The 21,326-nt window shown below is 40.8% G+C and overlaps 1 protein-coding gene across 3 annotated transcripts in view; it reads left to right on the top strand.

Moving 5' to 3' along the window:
- The window catches only part of NUP93 (nucleoporin 93), an 81,691-nt gene that overhangs the window by 48,057 nt on the left and 12,308 nt on the right, over positions 1–21,326 (top strand). For all 3 annotated transcript variants that reach the window (XM_061375817.1, XM_061375818.1, XM_061375819.1), the window contains 9 exons: positions 1,630–1,692; positions 3,786–3,914; positions 10,044–10,118; positions 12,309–12,398; positions 13,690–13,829; positions 16,295–16,427; positions 17,511–17,668; positions 19,306–19,471; positions 20,563–20,656. In XM_061375817.1, coding sequence (XP_061231801.1) covers positions 1,630–1,692; positions 3,786–3,914; positions 10,044–10,118; positions 12,309–12,398; positions 13,690–13,829; positions 16,295–16,427; positions 17,511–17,668; positions 19,306–19,471; positions 20,563–20,656 — 1,048 coding nt within the window. The remainder of the gene's footprint in view (positions 1–1,629; positions 1,693–3,785; positions 3,915–10,043; positions 10,119–12,308; positions 12,399–13,689; positions 13,830–16,294; positions 16,428–17,510; positions 17,669–19,305; positions 19,472–20,562; positions 20,657–21,326) is intronic.

Genomic DNA, 21,326 nt, shown 5'->3' with positions numbered 1-21,326 from the left:
CTCGGAGGACAGCAGTTGGCATACATTCTGTCTGGCATACAGAAAAGGGTCGTGTCCCTGTTTCCAGCCCAGGGTGGAGTCACAGACTCTTCAGTACACCAAACGCTTGTTCTACACGTGTCAAATGGAAAGGGTGCAGCACCCTTTATTTTGCATGCATGCTGGTGCTGTGGAGCAGAAAGGCAGACAGCACACCTCTGTGGTGGTTTCCTGCCGGATTTCTTCCATTTGGGGAGATTTCAAACTCTCCTCACCTCCCAGAGCTAAGTAGCAATCTGTGAATACCTGTGGTTGCGCCAAGTATTGCTGCAGGACTATTTTGAACACCTACAGTCAATGTTTTCCCCAAGGTCCTAATGCCTATGACAGCAGGTGTCTATCCTGCCACAGGATCCATGCTCCTCTGGAGAACCTGAGCTCTACCTAGCTTGCAGGGATCAAGACCTATATCATCAGATTGCTGGGGCAGGAAGCATTTGTTTGCAGGAAGATGTGGGGAATGAAGGGCACAAATGTCTCCTAAGTCCCAGTAAGTTCAGTTGGATGCTGCTGCAGTTGTGGATCCTCATAAAAGCATGAAGCATGGTACACCGAACCTGGCTGCCTGGCTTTCTTGAAGGCTTTGAAGTTTGAAGCTGTGGAGTTGAGCACAGACTTTTAAGATACTAGCACTTAATGGAGTCAATAATGTTCTAGTTGATGACTTCAGAGGAGACGAAGGCTTCTTTTCCTTTTTTATGATCTGAATAATGATTAAGTTGAAGTCTGAGAGTACGGATCAATTTGGTGGTTGGTGATATAATCGGTGATATAACAGTGAAATGCAAAAGGAAGGTATTTTAGTTAAGGTGTAATAAACATTTTCTGTCGTTGTCTGTGTGTGTTGCTCTGCTGTATTTGTTTAAAATTCAAAGTATGGCATGTGTCCTAGTATGGGTCATGAAAGTAACCTTTGGAATAAGGAGCTAACAGCTTGTCTGAATCCATCTGTTCATGTACACCAGACCTGTTTGAGATTTACTGATACACTGAAAATTAAAACTACAATCCTTATGTAATATTTTTACCCGCTCCAGCTGTATGCTTGGAGAGAGGCTGTGCAGTAAACATTTCCTGTACACTTTCCAACTGTTTAGTTATTTCCATCCTTCCCCAACGGACTATTTTTAAGGCTCTTTTTCACAGTTCCTGTCAGGCCTCCCAAGAGCTCCACTTCTGCCTGAAGCTGACAAGTGAAAACCCATTTTATTCTTTTGTTAACATACTGAAGTCCAACAATCTTATCTTGGCTTATCGCTCCTACCAGCTTTCATCCTTGCTCCCTCAAATGGGTAGCAAGAGGAAGCAGTTGCTGGGACACAGAGATAAAAGAGAATAGAAACAGGACATTTCACTAGGATTTAATGCATATTAAACCAGAGGATTAATGCATTTTCATTTTCACGTTGCTCTGTATGGACATCTTACTGTACCCCTGGTGAAGTAAAGTGACCTTTAAACTTCTCAGGAGTGGACTGGAGAGAGCTTTTAACAGTGCTCAGGATTGGCAGAACCGAGTGCTACAGAATGTACCTGATGTTAGTGTAAGGCTGATTTTGTTTGACTGAAGCTCTTTCTCCTTTTCTGCAGGGATTCCTGAAGAATGAAAAAGATAATGCATTGCTGTCGGCCATTGAGGAGTCGAGGAAGAGGGTAAGTTGTAGCCAAGAGTCCATTTTCCTTTAAAAAAAAAAAATAAAAATAAAGGGGGGTGTAAAGGAATTAGTAAATTAGATATTTAACAAACTAGTGGAATTTAAGATGTTCTGAGACTACCAAAAAAAAAAAAAAATACTTGTCAGTTGTATTTCCACTGCCGTGTTTAGTACAGACATGAGTCTGAACAGAGAAGCTGTTGTTCGTAAGGCACAGCCCACTCACTCCAACCCTCTCCTCATGGTTGCTGCCTTTTCTAGAGGTGATAACGCTTAGAACATGGACTTTATTTCCTTTTTTGCTCTGAGAAGTGCCCTGTGCCAATGAATTCCCATACAGCAGTGACACTCAGTGTGTTTTCTGTAGCTGTTTCTCCAGGTTACAGGAGTTGTTGAAGTACATACTGCATTCAGGCCTTTGCAGCGGAAGTGCTGCATGATTTAATTCTTGTGTCTGAGGGAGAGCCAGAATACCACACTGCATCATATTGTCCAGAGGAAGTCTCTCATATAAGATTGAAAAAAGGTTTTTTGAAGCAATACAAAGGAAAAAGCTACAATAAGAAAGTAAGAGTTGTCACTTAAGCTCAGGGTTTACTGGGTCCAGCTTTCTTCTCGTGAAAGGGACCAGTACTTAGTCTGTAAGTAAAAAAACCAGCCTTTCCTTGTTAATCTCATCTATCTTTACCTCTGAGCAAGTAGTTGTTTCAGAGATTTTCTGAGCTGTAAGTTGTTTTCTGATGTTCAATCTATCTGATCCTGTTTCTGAATCTATTTATGCTTTTGGTATCTGTCATGTTCTGGGGATGATAACAAATAGAAATTATGCAATATGGAAATATGCTTCCTGTTGTTTGTCTTAAAGCTGTTGCTTGGAAATGTCATTGAATGCTTCCTGACACTTATGTTACAGTTGTTTCCCTCCATGTACACTTTGGGCCATCAGGTCTGGAGCAGTGCCTGTGTTTCTTTCAAGTGATAAGAAATAGTACTTAACCATTATTAAATTATTTTAATTACATATAATTATACTGTAATTATTGAAGCATATTTAAAACCCTGTTGAAATGATTATAGTGAAGGTAAGGATAAGACCTGTATTCTACCATGAAAGTATAAAGTGAATTTATATAAAAAGAAACACAAATCTCATGCCCTAGTTGCATGCATGCGCTATATTTCAGTGTTACTGCCTCTTATCAATTATTCAGGGGAATGTTTTGCCCCTTAATTGACAATATTCTAACAGTGGGCTGTAATGAAATAAAAACTTATTCAGCCAGCCAAGACATTTAGTTTATGTACACAGCAGCACAAAACTGTGAAAGACAGAGGAGGTCGGAAAGGTAAAAAAGTGAAATATCCAATATAACTTACTCTCTATTTAGAATTAGTGGAAATACTCTTATTTCCTGTCCCGGCTCACTTAATAACAACAAAGGTAGTGAAGCATTGTATCTATCCTAATGCTAGTGCAAGAATATGGAATATTGAGGGAAAAACTCTTTCCTTCCATGAGCTCCCCAATTTGACCTGAAGACAATATAGTACATCAGCCATTTTAAAAGTGAAAGGATGTTTTTCCTTGAGATATGAGATTCCTGCATGCTTTGCTGAGTTATATTCCTGATGAAAGAGAGACTTTCTGATTCTTTGGCACTGGTTAATTGTTTAATACTTTGATTTTATCCTATTTCATATTTAAAAGAAGAACATGCTGGTAAAAAGCTGAAAACGAAATATGGGCAATAAACACACATCTCTTAACTGCATTCTTAACAGAGGTGTGTTAACTTCCCGAGTTTTGTGTGTCCTGTGGTACCATGGAAGAGACACAGACTCCCTGTTTTACCAGTTGGAAAAATGGGAGAGTTGTCTTAATTACACACGTACACCCTTACTTTCTGAATCTCCTCGTACCTGAAAAGGAAGCCTCTTAAAATAATATGTGACACATGATTAGCTTGAGGGGTGACCTATCAATTTATCTGATTGCTATTTTATGTTTCATTTTTGAGCTGTTCTATTAATACCAGAGCTGGGCTGTTTGGTGTTTCTGTATGTTCCTTAGCTGTTCTTTTTCACCAACAGACTTTTGCTATGGCTGAGGAGTATCACCGAGAATCAATGCTGGTTGAATGGGAACAGGTGAAACAAAGGATTCTTCATACTCTGCTTGCATCAGGGGAAGATGCTCTTGATTTCACCCAGGAAAATGAGGTAACTCCATCTTTCTGAACAGTGTCGTGCCCAGCATGTATACAGTGGGCACTCCAGCACTGCTGAAACCACCTCTGGATAATTCTGTAGCTACAAGTGCATGAAAATGAGAAATATCAGATCTCTGTTTAATTCCAGAACGACTGTGACTAGCAGAATGCGTTGTCTATGGTTGTTTTTATTGACTGATGAGTACTGGCAATGGATCTCTTATTGCCGAAGCTGTGTTTGGGCAACATCTGTGCAAGCTGAAAACTTAGTCACAGAACACATACTAGGTTATTATACCTAGGGGGGCAGAAAACATGCTGGGGTGAACTTCACCTTCAGGAAACCTCTGCAGTGCTAATGAGGCTAGACACTTTCAGGTGCAACACAGGTCTTAGGAGTATCTCTTCACCCTATCGATCTGTGCTAGTCAGGATTTACGGCTTTCCTTAGGAGGCTGCTGAAGGCTCGGAGTTTTGGCAAAAACAAATGAATATTCAAAAAAAAAAAAAAAGGGGGAATGCTTTCCTTTTTACCTTGTTTTCTCATGCAAGGAAGATTAGAGATTTTAGCAACACAAAATTTTAGTGTTCAGCAATTCAAGGTTAATCCAGCAGTGACCAAATATTTTGGACAAGACTGGGCCCGTGTGTAATATGAAAAGTTATTTAGTAGCAACTTGAAGAGTTCTTTAGCATCTGTTGCAACTTGAAACTGTACAGTTTATTCTCTTAAAGAAAATGTTCCAGTTATACAAGTAAAGCACAGTTATGTACAGAGTTGTGGGAATTCTACCCCTCTGAACTAGAGGCATTGGACATCAGCTGAGACTCCTGGAGCATTAATTTAAATTGGAGCCCCCTGCACAATCCTCTGTGAAAACTAACCTTGAGAGGTGATAGGGGGTAGGAAAATGCAAGTTGCTGTGCTTTCAGGTCAGGAAACAGGCCCAATTTTTTATAACCGTGTTCCCCACACTTGTTAATTGGAGTGACTTACAGAGCTGCTAAGTACGTGAAAATTAAAAAAGCCCTTTGTGTTAATGGGGTATGACCTGTATAGGGATTTGGAAATAATTAAAGTTGTTAATGAAATGTCCCTCTCTGATTACTGTTCTTCTAATATAGGTTAATCCCAGTTAGCATACATCTTTTTATAGAAGCTTCCTCAGAAAGTGAGTACTTTACTGATAGTTTTCTGTGACTTCTCAGAAGGTTCTCCATCTTCCCATTATTAGAAATACTGAATAATGCAGGCTGAATTAAGTTAAAACTAGGAACAGCTATCCCGTTATTTTAAGATGTGAGTCTGAAGGCTTGGTAGCTGATAGCTTCTGACATCTTTGGTGTGTGTGTGTGTTATTGGTCTGGGGTTTTCCTTTCAAAATATGGATATTAACTGCTCAGAGAAGCAATTTGATAACCTTTAAAAGGTAAATCCCCTTTTCTGATGTTTCATTGTCAAATGAGCACTATCCCAGTCCTTCGCACTTGAAATGCCAAGCACGAAATTGGAGGGAGAGAGGAGCTGGAAAAAAAACCTGTAATGTTTTGAGTCAGTATACACTATCAGTCAGTAATACTTCACTCTCCATTTCAAAGCACTTGTAGTATCAGTATGTGATTTCAAAAGGATTTCAATTTAAAATCCTTGATATATTCTAATCTTAGCCTCAAGAAGTCAAAGGTCTCAAGGCCTGAGATGTTTGAAGTGTGTCTACTGTGTTAAAAACCTGTTATCTAACCTCCCCACAGCAGGTTGTTCTTCTAAAGGCCTGTTCCAGTCAAGTAAGTTTTTTGTGTGTGTGACACAAACAGACACAGCCTGTAGAATATAGTGGAGATTTAATTGATATCCTCTGGAGATGGAGAATCAACTGAAAAGGCACAGATTCAAATGCAGCAGGGGTCCAGCCTGCCTGTGAGCCAGTTCTCAAGCTTTGGGCAAGCTAATTTGGGCAGAGTGAAATACCAACACATTATTCATGGAAATAAGACCAATTAACAGGCAAAGCTCATGGTTCAAAGAACCTCGCACAGGACTTGCCATTAGGGTTTTCTGCACCTCCTTGTCCTCCAATCCAGCCTTCTCCCTGTAAGGGAAAACCAGAGCTTATAAAAAAATGCTTCTTGGGGAAAAGGGAGGAAAGCCTGAGTTTTGTTTTCAGGGTATCAAGAATCTGTGCTCTCAGGGGATGTTTTCTGAGTCTTGTTCGACTAGGTGCGAGGTGTTTCTTTTGTCCTTTTTGTCCTTTTGTCCTTTTTCTTTCTTCCACTCCTGCCGTCAAGCATCACACTCCTGCAATGATGGAGAGACACACTGTTGCTTTTAGCTCCTGTCCCTTTGTATCTTGTCTTCATATCCCTTAAATCCCAAGGACTGCAGGATGTTTTCTGCTCCCCCACTGCATTGTGGTGTGTTTTGATGGGGTTTCTCCAGCTCAGTTTATTCACCACACCTACTGGCCAAGCCATTTGGAGTGCTGACAAAATGTCTGCCCAGACTTCTGCTGAGGAATGTGCATATGCATATGAGGATGATGAATAATGCATCTTTATAGCACAGGGTTTGGTGTGCAAGTGATGCTGAATGCTTGGCTGAGTGCAAATGAAGGAGTACTCCTTTGACAAGCAACATCGTTAGGCTAAATGAACTTGAAAGATGAAAACGTGACAGCAGTGCAATATAGCTACAGCTTTCATAAATGGATAATATTCAGAATAAATATTACAGTTCTGAAGAGTCTTTTCAAAAGACTCGAATTCAGGGCAGGGAGAACCAAATGTGGTTGAAAAAAACAGCCCAAGCTGTTTGAGCAGTATCAGGGTAGAGATGCAGAAAGATCCATGTGTGTGTGCACACTTGCAGTTCTGCAGTCCTTTGTGCATTACCCACTCTTCTGTTTTGCTGCTCCAGTTAAGCTTAAGAACCTGACCTGAAAGTCAGTTCTTGTATGCACCTAGCTGCTCTTCTCAAAACATCTTTCATAATCTTTTCCTGGCTTGAAAGATTGGTAAGTTCTGAATTGCCACCAAGGGATATCCTCTCCCTTTCACAAATCCCTCTCTTAACTTGCAGGGAAAGCCTCTTCAAACGCTGGTTACCAGCTGCAGGATGATTGCCTGTGTAGTACTCTATTTCTGCAATTCAGGATAAAGAGTGGAAATGCCTTCCCCAGCCTGACTCACTGCTTTAGTTTTCCTTTGGAAATTTCCTTTTAGCACAGCCATGAGATAGTTCAGTGAACTAGTGCTTTTTTAAAGTTGAATAATTCCAGGATGAAGCCAGAATACAAGTATGAGATGAAAAAAAAATAGGGCATAATCTTGCTTCCATGGCTCCTGCCATAGGAAAGAAAGTCAAGACAAATTCTGGGGTTCCTGAGGTTTTTTTCTTTGCTGAAGTGCCATTGGTAGTGGGCATTTAGAGAATTGAATTTCACTGTGGCAGTTCTCAGCTGTGGCAGCTTGTTAATAAGTGATCCTCAAAGCATAATGGATAGGATAAAAATGGAGAAAGGAAAACCCAAATCCCACAGCAGTTACTTCTAAGCTTCAAGCATGCACTTTTGAATTCAGATTCTTCCCTACCCTGTAAGTTTTAACCCGTCAATCATACACCACGCTCCAGAGCAGCAGCCACGTTGATGCTCTTTCCTGCGGCAAAGCAGCAGCAGGAGACAAGGGAACCAGATTCACAAAACAGAGCCCCAGTCCTTGTGTTTCTGGTGTTCGAGAACTAGTTGAAAAGTGACAGTAAGTCACAATGTACCCTTCTTAACTTGCTGCAGAAGATGAAACATCATCAGTAGTTAATGACAACGTCCATAATTTAACGTTACTTTAAATAACTGCAATTTATCTGGCACAGCACAGGGCAAGGCTGCAAAGCACTATTTATGCCATCGTGTCTGTTTCCCAGGAAACCTGCTTTAACAGCTTCTTTGTTCTTTAGAACAAAGAGTTTGTCGGGTTTTAGGTGGGTTTAAGGGAATTTGTCAGATGATTTGACACTGAAAGAAATATGCAAATGCTTCTGAATATCAGTATCCATTAAGAGTGTCTGTGACAGATATTTTTAGTGTAAGTTCAGTTGCAGAAGATAAAATAGGATTTCTTTTGGGTTTATTTGTAAGGCATTTTATACTGCCTAAGGTCTAAATGCATCTGCCTGATTTTTATAATTGGGTTGAATATAATTTAAATGGCACTATTACTGAGAAATTAATGCAGTGATAAACTTAATTCCAGCAATTTTAAAGGTTCGTGCTGGATCATCTTTGGTATCTTCATTCATTTATATTTCACTGTGCTGGGGACAAACACACTCACTGGGTGGTCCTACACAAAGAAGATAGCCTGGGTTAAACTGATATCAAATGAAGTTGGTAAGCATTTGGGAATGACTGAGAGATTGTTCAGTGCATGGACTGACAGGAACGTATCTAAAGGTTCGTATGTTTGTATTATTTCATTTCAAAGTTGGGATGCAGTTCCCAGAAAAGATTATTTTGAAGACCCTGTCAATATTTCATCCTCATTTGAAACAAGAAATGGAATGGTGATACCATCTGGAGAAAAGCTCCCACTTCTTGGCTCTTTTCCTGGAATCCATACAAACCAAACTGTGGCAGGAACATTGGTCCTGCCGTGCTGTGACCTGACAGGTGTCAGCAAAGCTGAACTTTAAAGCTGATTAAACTGAAAGTGGAAACAATGATTTTTCCATTTCATTTGGGCTTTCTATTGTTTGTCCAGGCACCAAGTTGATCACATTTAACTGAGCTCTTCCAGGAAATCTTAGAGCATGTCCTCAAGCAATACTCAGAAGTGATCCTGTCTACCCAGTAAAGTACTGACATTCTGGGTAGCTCATGTAAGGAAAAGCAGAGCTATCTGCCAGTGTTGCTGAGGTACAGTGTAACAGCTAATGAAGGTGTGCAGCCAGCTGTAACAGACTTGGGTGGTAGAAAGCTTAATTTGAAAACTCTGCAGATGTACCTGCTTTTTCTTGGAAAAAGTTACTGATTCAGTTTAGAGGAGTATCGGTGGGTTTGAGTTATACAGTAACAAACCTGAAAACATGCTTTTCCAGAAGTTTCTCTGTATCCTCTGCCCCAGCTATGTCAGTTGGCTTCATAATAAATATTATGCTTTTATGTCGAGCTTGTCATTTATCTTCAGACTATCAGAGCTGTAGCAGTGCTTATGAAGCAGCTGATACTGAAGGGCTCCTTACGTCAAAGGGGTCTGTCTTTTCAAACCCAAGACTTTCAAAGCTGATGCTGAAGTAAAGAATTCAATTTTTAGGAAACAGGAAACATCAGAGAGTATTGCTTACTTAATTGGGAGTATTCTTTCCTCCACAGTGTTGAGCAACCATGTTCAGTCGTGGCTGTACGAAAACATACCTGTGATTTGTGGTAAACACTTGCAAGAATACCTTTATTAGACTACTATGGCATGTTACGAGTTTCATAAAAGAGTACAAATTTTCCATGCCATGACTCCATCATCTGTCCCTCCTGCATCTACACTGAAAATACCTCAAACTTAGCATTGTCTCTGTGGGTAGAACAATGATTTTTTATTTTTTTTTCTTCAAGTCAGGATATTGCCAGCATCCTTCATCGTGCAGCAGACTAGCAGTGGAGGACTTCTCAGCACATAACTGAATGCTGCAGTCCCTTTTTGTGCCTGTGCCACAGTACTGGCACAGAAGTGGAGTGGGTGTCAGATTTACTAGTTTGGGTTCATTTAGGCTGTCCATTGAATTCTGTGTGCTTGCTGTGATGGAGATTCAAAAAGAAGACTAATGCAACAGTAAGCAACCTTTCAAGAAAAAAAAGGAAAGAATTAAAATTACAAGATGCTATCAAGAGGACACCAGTGTCTTAATTCTAGAGAGCTGCTTGTTGGTTTGTGCACTAAATAAGGAGGGTTTCTGTCACTTCAGAAAGTTTAAGCTATACTGGGAAGATAATGGGGTATTGCAGTGAGTCAATGCATTTTACTCTCTAGACAGAACTAAGGATTTGCACGATCAGGAACGTGGTTTTGCTGCTGTTCTTTAGGAGTAGATATACTGGTAAAATGCATTGCAGCAATTTTATACTTTCTTACACATTTTCTATTAAAACAGCCCAGCTACACCGGTGAGTTGGGTCCTCCAGGTCGCAGCTCTTTGGACAGCATGGAGATGGTGTATGCTCGTCAGGTGAGTAGAAATAAAAGAATAAACATAGTTAAATACTGCTTTCTACAATGAGGTGGTGAAAAGACAGCTTTGTGAGCATAGTGTGTGAGAAAATATAGTAGGTAAAGCCTGCAAATATCTGCCTGGAGTTAAAAAGGAATTGGAAAATACAAAAATTTAGCCTGACTTCTTAGAAATGTACTTAACCTGTCTGCTACAGGAATTTTTTGTCAGAAGGAGATTCTGAACACCATTATGACTGTGGAAATCACTTACGCATGTATAATAAACTCTTTTCACCTTTCCAAAAAAAAGGAAAAAAAAAAAAAAAGCTTTTTTAGAATTCATGTCAGTGTGTAATTGTACACAATAAAGACATTATATTCCCTTTATGCTCACACAGAATCATAGAATGGTGTGGGTTGGAGGTGACCTGTGGAAGATCATTATTCTGATGTGTGCATGCAGGAAAAAACATGCCGAAGTATTAATCCTGATGTTTGTCAAATTTGTCCCATTTTAATGGCATAACATAGAGAAGCTTTTGTGCATCAGCTATGAATTAACGTCTGGTAGCATTAGGCTCCCTCTGAAATTTTTCAGGGAAAAGAGATGAACCTTTACATGAGCAATTTGCTACTTTTGTTATATGAGATGATCTGTTTACCAGCACTGTTGGAAACAAAATGAAAGAGAAGCACTTGATTTTTCAAAATGGAATATCTGAAACAACACAGACAAAGGCTTGCCTAATCTGCGCAAATTACTGTTATTGTGGGCATTGGCTTAGTCTTTGCTGAGCCAGATAGCAGCTTGTACAGCTGCTTTTCTCTATCTGCCTTCAGTTATGGGAACTATGAAGTAATGAATTACAAAATGAGGTTTGCGGATGTGCTGATACAGTGTATGCTTGATTTAGTGGATCTTAATAGTACAATAATACCTAAAGGGGATGACAAGAAATTTGGAGAGGGGCTTCTGACAAGGGCCTGCAGGGACAGGACAAAATGGCTCTAAACTGACAAGGGGGGAAGACCGAGATGAGATCTTAGGCAGAAGTTCTTCCCTGTGTGGGTGCTGAGGCCCTGGCACAGGTAGCCCAGAGAAGCTGTGGCTGCCCCATCCCTGGCAGTGTTCAAGGCCAGGTTGGACGGGGCCTGGAGCAACCTGCTCTAGTGGAAGGTGTCCCTTCCCGTGGCAGGGGGTTGTCAGAACTGGATGAGCTTTTTGAGGTCCCTTCCAACCTAAACCAGTCTGTGATTAATTCATTTCATATCTCGTGTAACATACCTGCATTAAGGGTCTTCTTTATAGCATAATTATGTCTGTACTTTGAGGCTCTTGACATTATTCCCTGATTATTTTGTGAATATGGGAGGCCCAACCTCTCTAGCAGTACCAGTTCCAGGGGTGCTGGAGATGAGGCAGTCCATAATATTTCAGTTTATCAGCAGTCATGAATATGTTTTAATTAGGCTGAAATGATTAATTATTCTTCATGGATAGTTCAGGCTGTTTCATAGAAACACAGTGATTTTGCTGATGCTAGGTTCTGTTTGCACTGCATCTTGTTTGCACACTAGGCATTTTGAAGAAGTAGCAAGTGCAAAAGGGACTTAAAGTACAATGTCGCTACCTTTCTAGTTTTGAGAATTATTATTTTCAGATGTAGCTGGAAGGTTTTCAGGCTGAGAGTAGAATAAACAATAGTAGAAACAGCTAAATTAAGACAAAATTTGAATCAAACAGGGAGTGTATGTGTATGCACAAGTTTGGAAGGGCCATGTTTCTGTTCCCATTTGCTTGTGTCTGTTGGATTTCCCTGAATACTGCCATAAACCAGCAAAATAGTTTCTTTTATATCAGCAGGTAGGAGGCTGCCATGCAGGGGAATATCACAGGCATCTAATGGTTGGGTCTGTTCTTTGTCTTTCAGCGACTAGCTACAATTAGTCCAACTGGGCATTCAGCACAGTGCTTTGCCATGCAGAACCCCTGAACAGCTGGATTACTGCTGGCTTCAGTGTGTTCTGGAAGGGTGGTTGCTGCCAGTGCCCATTCCTCTTGTTCTAAATTACAGGGGGCTAATATGGGAGGGAAGCAGAAGGGACACTGTTTTTGAAGCCTGGTTCAGATTTTACTGCTGCAGCTGGGGAGGAAGAAGGGGAGCAATATGTACTGTTAAGCTTGCTTGCTTTCAATATGTTTCAGATTTATATTTATAATGAGAAGATAGTGAATGGACATCTGCAGCCTAACCTGGTGGACCTTTGCGCTGCTGTTGCAGAACTAGATGATAAGGTACTGCCAGTGAGTTAACATAAGGAAATGTGTTTAATCTGGTTTCAGGTGTGATTAGCAGCCTGCTGACATCAGTGGAAAAACACTGATATTGGCAAAAAAAATTGCATGGCTCCACAGAAAACACAGAGCCAATACTGGAATCATCTCTAGTACAGCAGGGCCCACCTGCGATGTACTTGGTCACGGGGAAAAATTCTTAACACAGTGAAAAAGTAAAGATCCTGTTTTCACTGAGGTGTCCCATCATGAGCAATGCGCTGTTGGGGACAACGGGAGAAGGCAGGGGAAATTGCTTTTCGTTTTAAATGGTTTCTGTTACATTTGCTTTTCAAAACATCATCTCTTAATATCTATTGATATTGAGCTAGAGCTGAAGTAGGCTCCCTTAGCTAAGTGTAAAGCCCCTAGGATTGATTTAAAATCAATGATCTCTACCTGCTTTTCTTTTCTTTAATTGCTTTACCTTGATATGCCCCCCCCCAACGTAACACCCAAATGCACAAACCTGGCCACCTTTGACTTAGCAAATGGGGAGAGCAAAAATTTGCTCAGAAGCAGAGGGGCAAATGCTTCAATCAGATCTGAATTATGCATGTGCATCTTTGCTTTGAACAGCTGCGTTCATTTTTCTGGGGACAACTGAGTTTGAGAGTTCTTGCTGCTTTGAAGCACTGAGATCAAGCACCTGCCCTTGCTGAAGCTAACAGTGCTCTTATTTCTCAGTATTCTGCTGTTGCAGCAGGGATACTGTAGTCCTGCAGACACTGATATGATCTTGTCCTTGTAAATGAGCAGACCTGGATGACTTTCAACCCTTTTTTCGAAACCTAATCTTTGTCCAAGTGATAAGTGTCCTTCAGATATTTCTTTGTGCAGTTGATAGCACAGCTTTCCAGCAGCAGCCAGAGCAATTGCTTACATGAAAAGCTGATGCTACTGTGGTATTTATTGAGTGGGAAGTCTGAACTGGAAATGGACAAGGAGTATGAGCACCAAGTATGCAGCCTAGGTTTGGAAATCGGGTTGATCCTGGGTGACAGTTGCAGGTGCAATATTTATAGCCATCTTCTTGCACAAGAATTATGCAGAGAAGCCTGGGAAACTGGAATTCTGCAGGGCAGAAGTGGCTTACCGTCATGACTGCATCCAGTATCTCCATCGCAAATCTAAATTTACTAACTCTTGTGGGTTTATGCTTTTCATAAGCATCAGAACACCACATAGCTCAGAACAGTGCTGTTGTTCACCTCTGTACTCATCAGTGTTGCATGAAATGGCTTGTTCACAGAACATCTCCGAGATGTGGGCCATGGTGAAACAAATGACTGATGTTACCCTGGTTCCTGCTAGCGATGCCTTGAAAGTCCGGACCAATATGGAAGTGCGAATGGAATTTGTGAGGCAGGCTCTGCGGTACCTTGAACAAAGGTAAGGCGAATGCTCTGGGTAGCACAGTGATAAGAGTTCCCTAATAATAAACTAGAATGACTGTAATGCAACGCAAACGTATTAACAGCTACCTCGTGCTGCTCACAGAAGCATCTGTTGCCTGTCTTTTCTGTTCTGCAGGGCTTAAAGCAGGCACTTGGATATAAAGCTGTTCTAGCTAAAAACTGTTCTAGTTAAGAAGTCTTTGATCCGTGGGGAGGTTGTTTAGAAGACACAAGACCTTTTATTCTTTTTCCTATGTTGTCCGTAAATATTCTGTGGCTGCATGGTCATATCTGAAGATTTTTTCACTTGTGGAAAGAGATCTGTTTCCTCTCAGCAAAAACATTCCCCTTTTCCATATACTCCCTGTCTGATCGCTGAGCACTGCCAGCAGCTGGGATTGGGAGGAAATGAGGAAAGCACTGGGGACAGATCTGGTGCAATGAGTCAGGTTCTGATCATGCCATTTTCTACACTGAAAGGTTTGGCTGGGGCTTGAAGACGCTGAAGCTGAGATATCTAGCAATGATTTTCAGACTGGGAAGTGGTTTATTGTCTGTATTGGCAAGTATCTCGGGCCTATGCTCCTTGACCAAGACCACACTTGGAGAACTGCAGGCTGTGGAGCAGCCCAAAGCTGAAAAAACTTTTTAGCAGGGCCTTTTGCAGCAAGATGAGGGGTGATAGTTTTAAACTGAAAGAGGGAGATTCAGGCTGTAAGTGGGGAAGAGATTTTTTGCAATGAGTGTGGTAAGACACTGGCCCAGGTTGCTCAGGGAGCTGGTGGATACACCATCCCTGGGGACATTCAAGGCTAGGCTGGGTGTAGTTCTGAGCAACCTGACCTCTTTGAGGATGTCCCTGCTCGTTGCAGGATCCCTTCCAACCCAAACCATTACCTGTGATGCTATTCTACGATTTCGTGAATCCCTGGGTGTCTGTAATACCTATTCACTGCACATGTGGATATTGCAGCAGTGTAGCTGCCAATGCCAGCAGAGTGGTTCAGCAGTGGGAAGCAAACAATAGCTGCAGTGCAGTGCGCAGGCATTTGTTATGGTTACTGATCTGCATCTGAGCACAGCAAGTGCTGCACTCTGATACAGCACACTGCGAAGAAATGTTACAGCCTCTTCTTGGCCTCTTGACAGTAGGTTGCCACACCTCATCAGCACTCCTTGCCACCTGAGTTGGTGGCAGTGTGCCTGCCTCTGCACAGATCAGTTGACACATCAAAAGTATCTTCTGTTTCCAGTTCTTCCATCTCAGCAGCATATCTGATGTGCTAAATTTTCACAGTGCTGATGTCTGCTAACTAAAATTAGGAATTAGTTGCATATTGTTGCCTCTGAATTGTGGAAATTGGGCCCTTCAGCGTTGCTTTTTTGGAGAAAAGGAAAAACAAAACCAAGCCACAACCAAACAAACCACAACCAGAAAAAAAAAATAACAAACAAAAAAACCCAACAAAAATGACAACAACAAACCAACCAAACAAAAAACACAGCAAAACAAACAAAAAAAGAAAAGAATCAAAAAAAAACCCCAAACTAACCCCGTGCCTTGCTTTGAAGCTTTTCTTTCCTACCAGGACTTCACTAACACTTAGGTGTTTCAGTGCTCACTAGGCCCTCACAGGTACAAGGAAGAGATATAATGCCTTTCTTGCATTAGTTGCTTTGGAGTAACCGTGGTCTTAAGCCCTGAGGATCGTGTGCTTAACTCTGCCATAATGCTAGGTATGAGAATTGAGTGATACTTGCCTACATTTAGCATAGCCTTTCAGTTTTATTGTCTGGTGGCACAGTGTTTGCAGAGAAAAAAGATAGAATTAAATGTAAGTTATTTCTGCTTCTTCAGTGTGTTTCTTCGATGTACAGACTTTAAAAACTCCTCCTCCTAAACATGAAAATTTGTTAAATTGATCTGCCTTCATTGAAGGCTTTGATGTCTTATTTTAGGTGGTGTTCTCAAAGCTGCCTTTACCAGTTGCTTTTCTCTAAAGTCCCCTTTTCTCTGATTTTCTCCTAGTAAGTCCACAGCCGTAAGGTTTGTATTTGTCCTTGGGGCTGGGAGGAAAGACAAACACATCTGTGGTGTTCTTTTGTGACAGGATTGATAGTTAAAGTCATGAAAAAAGGATGGGAAGGCTTTTTGCCAGTTAGCTAATTGAGTTTAACTTAGTACTAAGAGAACTTAATGAGAAGAGCCTCGTAATACAGTGTTGAACCTGGAGCAGTCCCCCACTGGCTACATACGTGGTGTCTCTTGAGACTGCTGACCACAAGTATCTTCCTAAATGGACAGAAATTTTCGCCTCATTTTGTTGTAATGATAATGTTTGAACATAAAGGTAATTAGCTTTAAATTGCTAATTCTGATTGATCTGAAAGGCAGTGGGTGTTTTTGCAGCAAGTGTATTTCAGTCTGCTCACGTTTGTTTTGCTTCTGGTGTTTTTCAGTTACAAAAACTACACTTTTGTGACAGTCTTTGGAAACTTGCACCAGGCTCAGCTGGGTGGTGTCCCAGGGACCTTCCAACTAGTGTGCAGCTTCCTGAGCATCAAACTCCCTGCGCCTGTCCCTGGTCTCCAGGTATGTCCATCACTTTTATCCACTGAGCTAAAATAATAATACAGATCTGTTTGCTCCAGCACAACCAGGAAACTAGTGCAGCCTCCAGTGTTTTTTTCTATTGTTTAAACTGCGGGCTGTTTTTCTGAGCAACCTGATCTAGTTGAAGATATCCCTGCTTACTGCAGGAGAGTTGGAGTAGATGAGCTTTAAAGGTCCTTTCCAACCCAAACTATTCTGTGATTCTCTGATTCCTCCTCCTGCATTTTTTCATTAGGAAAATGGAAGATAGTAGACAATCACTTTGAATTCAGAGCTACTCCTGAAGCAGGATGGTACTCAGTAGTTCCAGTTCTAAATTCTAGAAATTATGGTCTCTTCTGGTGGTCTTTGTAGAGATCAACATGCAAGTATTAAGATATGATGATTCAAAAAAGCAGTAACTTAGTCTCCCTGTTTTGTTTCTCCTTTTTCTTTTTTCCTTTTTTTTTTATGCTCATTGTAAGATGCCAGTTACTGATGACTAAATATGTAATGAATTAATCTTAACTGTAGCCTGAGCCTTTAATTTAGGAATCTGCATAAAATCTTATTCATCTGCACATAGTAGAAAGTGCATAGCTGTGCACCTACAAAATTACCAGATAGGCAGGCTGGGTTGAAAAATCAAAGTTAAAAAATAATAAATTGTAACATTGGAGACTGCATAGTTAATCTAGCTGTCCTTTTCTTACTTGCTGAGATCTGGGATTGGTTTGGTATCTCTCTGTTCCAGTACAAATGATTTTACTACCTCAGTGGTCTAATCCAAATCTGCTTTCTGGGTGGAGAGGATATTGTATGATCGTATTCTAGTTCTGGGCTTGTCAAAACTGTAATCTGGGTAAACGGAAGAGTGTTCCATCCTTTGTTGCTAGGATGTGCACAGCTTTCACAGGACTTAAACCTCATGACTTCTGGCTTCTGTAAGAGACACAGAATTTTTTTACCAAAATCAGTGTGACCATATAAGGTCAGAAATAATGAATGAGGCAAATGGTAAAAAAAAATAATTCAAATATGCTGCTTTTGAAGAATGTTAATTATTTCTTACTCTATTTTCAGGATGGTGAGGTAGAAGGACGTCCTGTCTGGGCACTGATTTACTACTGCATGCGCTGTGGAGATTTGACTGCAGCCATGCATGTGGTGAAACGGGCACAGCATCAGCTGGGAGAGTTTAAAACCTGGTTCCAGGAGTACATGCACAGTAAAGATAGAAGGTAACTGGGGACTGGGAGAGATACTAGGAAAGACCTTTGTGAGTGATGGGAATTGCTGTGGAGTAAGGAAATAATCAGTGGCTTGGTAGAAAGAGAAGCAGCTGAGGTCTCTTCTGGTGGTGATAGATGCCTGGTGTTTGTATTACCTATCTAAAGTATGTGTAAGAAGTGTGAGTATTTTAATTTGCGGCTTTTTAGTCTAGAACTTTTCATAGAAAAAGAGTTGGTTTAAAATATGCAAAGATTTACATGTAAAAAATAATACAGTGGTGTAGCTTTGCTTTTTTACCGTAGGATCTGCTCTGCATAACAGTAGGTTTCTGCATACAGTAGATCAGGTTTAATCTGCTGTCACAAATCCTGTGTCTTTTTATTTCCCCTGTGGCTTAATTTGTTTGAATTTCCTTTGAGGAATGCTTTTTCTACATGTGTTTTCATGATAATGCTGCATGACAAAAGCAAGTAGTGTTTGTTAGGGGGCTTTAGAGGCATTCACTCTCACATTCTTGCAAGTACTTGAGTCTGTGCAACTTAAGATGTGCTCTGACCTCTGCTGTGGTGGTTTAGGTGATCTTTTTTATCTTTCCACTTGCAGTGAGTTTCAAATCAGTGCCTGGTCAGCTATTGTATTATAATTGTGCTCCCTTAAGGGGAGTGTGAACATGGCATTGTGCTAAGGTGCTGGCTGAAACTGAGGGAAGCCAGAGAGTCCTGCTGAGTGCCAGGATATGAACCCATAATATCCCACCTCAGCCTACAACAGCTTAATTCATATGTGGGAAGCCCTTATCCTGCAACATGTTGAATGCATTGGCCTTTTTAGGTATGAAAATGTGAACAAGAAGATATCTGTGTGTCTTAGAGAGGGAAAATAGGATCGAAGTGCCCTTTACTGAGTGTATGCCATGCTATTCTATAAATTACCCTGGTTTGTAGAGAATATCTAGGAGTGCTCATTATAACAAGATTGTTCCAGAAACCTTAGTGAAGGCACTGTCCTTGTTTTCATTACAAACATTTTAATGATAAAGAGCATAATTGACATATGTGGGTTTTATTACAGCTATCAAAAGGTACTCTGCCTGTGGATTTGACAGACAATGTGAGAAAAATAAGGTCTAGGAAAACACTTTGATTCAGTTCTAAAAAAATCTTTGCAAGAGGTACAAGAAACAGAATGACAAAGAACATTATGACAGTATTTAATGATTAAAGTGTCTCTCCTAAAAGACTTCATGGTACAGCTACCTGCTCACTTTTTAGTTATTAACCCAAAGACTTTGTGAGCTCTTTTTCTGAAGTGATGAAGTAGCAGAGTCAGACTAAAATGGCTCATCTACCACAATATTAACACACCCTAAAGAGGCTGTCATCTTTTTTTTTTCTGCAGTAGGTATTTGAAGATGATCCTCCATAACTTTAATTAGATATTTAAATTGACATGTACAGAATCTTGACCTGCAGATGTAAATAGAAGGTGCAAGAAATATAAGACGGTGCTTTTTGTCATTATGCCCTTTCTGTGAATGTGCACCTACTTATGTTGATTTGCATCCAGTTTTCCTCATACAGGGAAAGATGGGTTTCATGTCTTTTCTATCCATGTGTTGGGCTTTTTTGACTCTTTTTCCCCTTAGACTGTCTCCTGCCACAGAAAATAAGCTGCGTCTTCACTACAGACGAGCTCTGAGAAATAACACTGACCCCTACAAAAGGGCTGTTTACTGTATTATTGGCCGTTGTGACATTACAGATAACCAGAGTGAAGTTGCTGATAAAACAGAAGATTATCTTTGGCTAAAAGTAAGTGTGGTGGTGGGCTTGTGTTGCTGTTTGCTGTTTTTTGGGGGTTGCATCCTCAAGGAAAGAGAGATCTATCTGTCTGAGAAATAAATGGCATTTAATGGGAAGATGTTTTCTCCCTATTCTTCACTGTGAGGGTGGTCAGACATTGGAATAGGGTGCCCAGAGAAGCTGTGGCTGCCCCATCCCTGGCAGTGTTAAAGGCCAGGATGGACGGGGCTTTTAGCAACTTGGTCTAGTGGGAGGTTTCCTTACCCATGTCAGGGGGTTGAAACTAGATAATCTTTAAGTTTCCTTCCAACCCAAACCATTCAGTGGTTCTTTAAGAACAGGTCTAAATGGTATTGCATTTCTGCAGTGCTCTGCTGACCTACTACGCCTTCTAGATGGGGTGTTCTGCATCAGTGTAATGCATCCAACTTGACCTTGGGGTGGTGACGGACTGGGAGCCTGATTCTCAGGGTTGCTCTATTACCCTCTGTGCTCTCAGGTGTTAATTTGGGGACACTTGTCTTTTTGGAAGTTTCATGTTCTACATTTGGCACTGATCTTTGTCAGCTGTTTTTACAAATAGTGTTAGCTTGATGCAGTGAGGATCCTTCTGAATTTTCCTTTCTGGTTGGATTATAGCTGAAGTGTTGGGGTCCATTGGAAGTAGATGCTGTCAATATTTACTGCAACACAAAGTCCTTGTAGTTTTGGTGGGAGCATGAGAGGTACCAGTCAGTACCCATTTCTCCCCTTTATCTGAAAGAGCTAGTAGAATGAGGTATTTGTTAAGACTGGGTAAAAAAAAAGTAATGCTTTTAATTACTGCTTGCATATTCAGAGTCCCAGCATCAGAGTTCGATGGCATGGACAGATAGAGACGGACCCTCTGGGTTATATCTGCATAGATTTCTGCTGTTGCTACGTTAGAGATCTTTACTTTCCGGCAATGGATCCACATGATGTTGTGACTAGAAGTAGTTTCTAGTCAGTTGGTCCGATCTTAGGAGGGGCTGCTGATGGAACAAATATATTCTGAGTGCATACCTTGTGCAAGATGAAGTTGAAAGATCCGTGCTTATTTTCTTGGTTGACTTTTTTAGCTGAACCAGGTGTGTTTTGATGATGATGGTGCAAGTTCTCCACAAGACCGACTAACATTATCACAGTTCCAGAAGCAGCTTCTAGAAGACTATGGTAAGAAACCACAGAGGTGTGTTACTTTTCCACTTAGGGCTTTTCCACTTAGGGCTCTGCTTTTCCGCTTAGGTCTCTTTCCAGTTTCTTGCTTCCCTAGAGCAATGGCAGACTTCAGGAAGACATGATGAATGAGTCCTGTCCCCAGCAATCCAGAGAGTGAATATTCATCTGTGAACCACACTGCTCCTGTTTGTACTTTATTTGTACTAAATTATAGATTGCCTTTTTTCTCACCGTAAATATGCTAAGGTCTTCTAAGAAAACTTCCAACTTCTGAAATACTGAACAGGAAAGCAATCATTATGTAATGTAGGCATATGTTTCCAATGCTTTTTCCATATGCATCTTGTTCATTGTTTCCCTTGCATTCAGGTAACTTTCTGGGGACCCAAATCGCAGTTCCTTCCACTTCAGAAAGTTTTAGGAGTGCCCACAGCCCAAGAGACTATCTTTTCCCTTAATCGTCTTCCAACTAATCAAAATGAGCTCACTTGGACTATCCAAAACATACAGAATGTGATTCTCACACCTTATACTTTGGAGTGTTGCTCACCCAGATAAAAAAGTGTGGAAAAGAAATACAATAAGCTACCATTGGTGTTGCTGAATAGGAAGATCCAGGGGTTTAACCTTTTCTGTACCTCTTGGCATAAGTATAAATGAAGGC

This window comes from Neopsephotus bourkii, unplaced genomic scaffold, assembly GCF_033783945.1.
Source record: "Neopsephotus bourkii isolate Nb327-2 ecotype Australia unplaced genomic scaffold, CSIRO-AGI_Nbou_v1 NB_1678, whole genome shotgun sequence".
Classification (NCBI taxonomy): domain Eukaryota; kingdom Metazoa; phylum Chordata; class Aves; order Psittaciformes; family Psittacidae; genus Neopsephotus; species Neopsephotus bourkii.
This window is presented reverse-complemented; position numbering and strand designations above follow the sequence as displayed.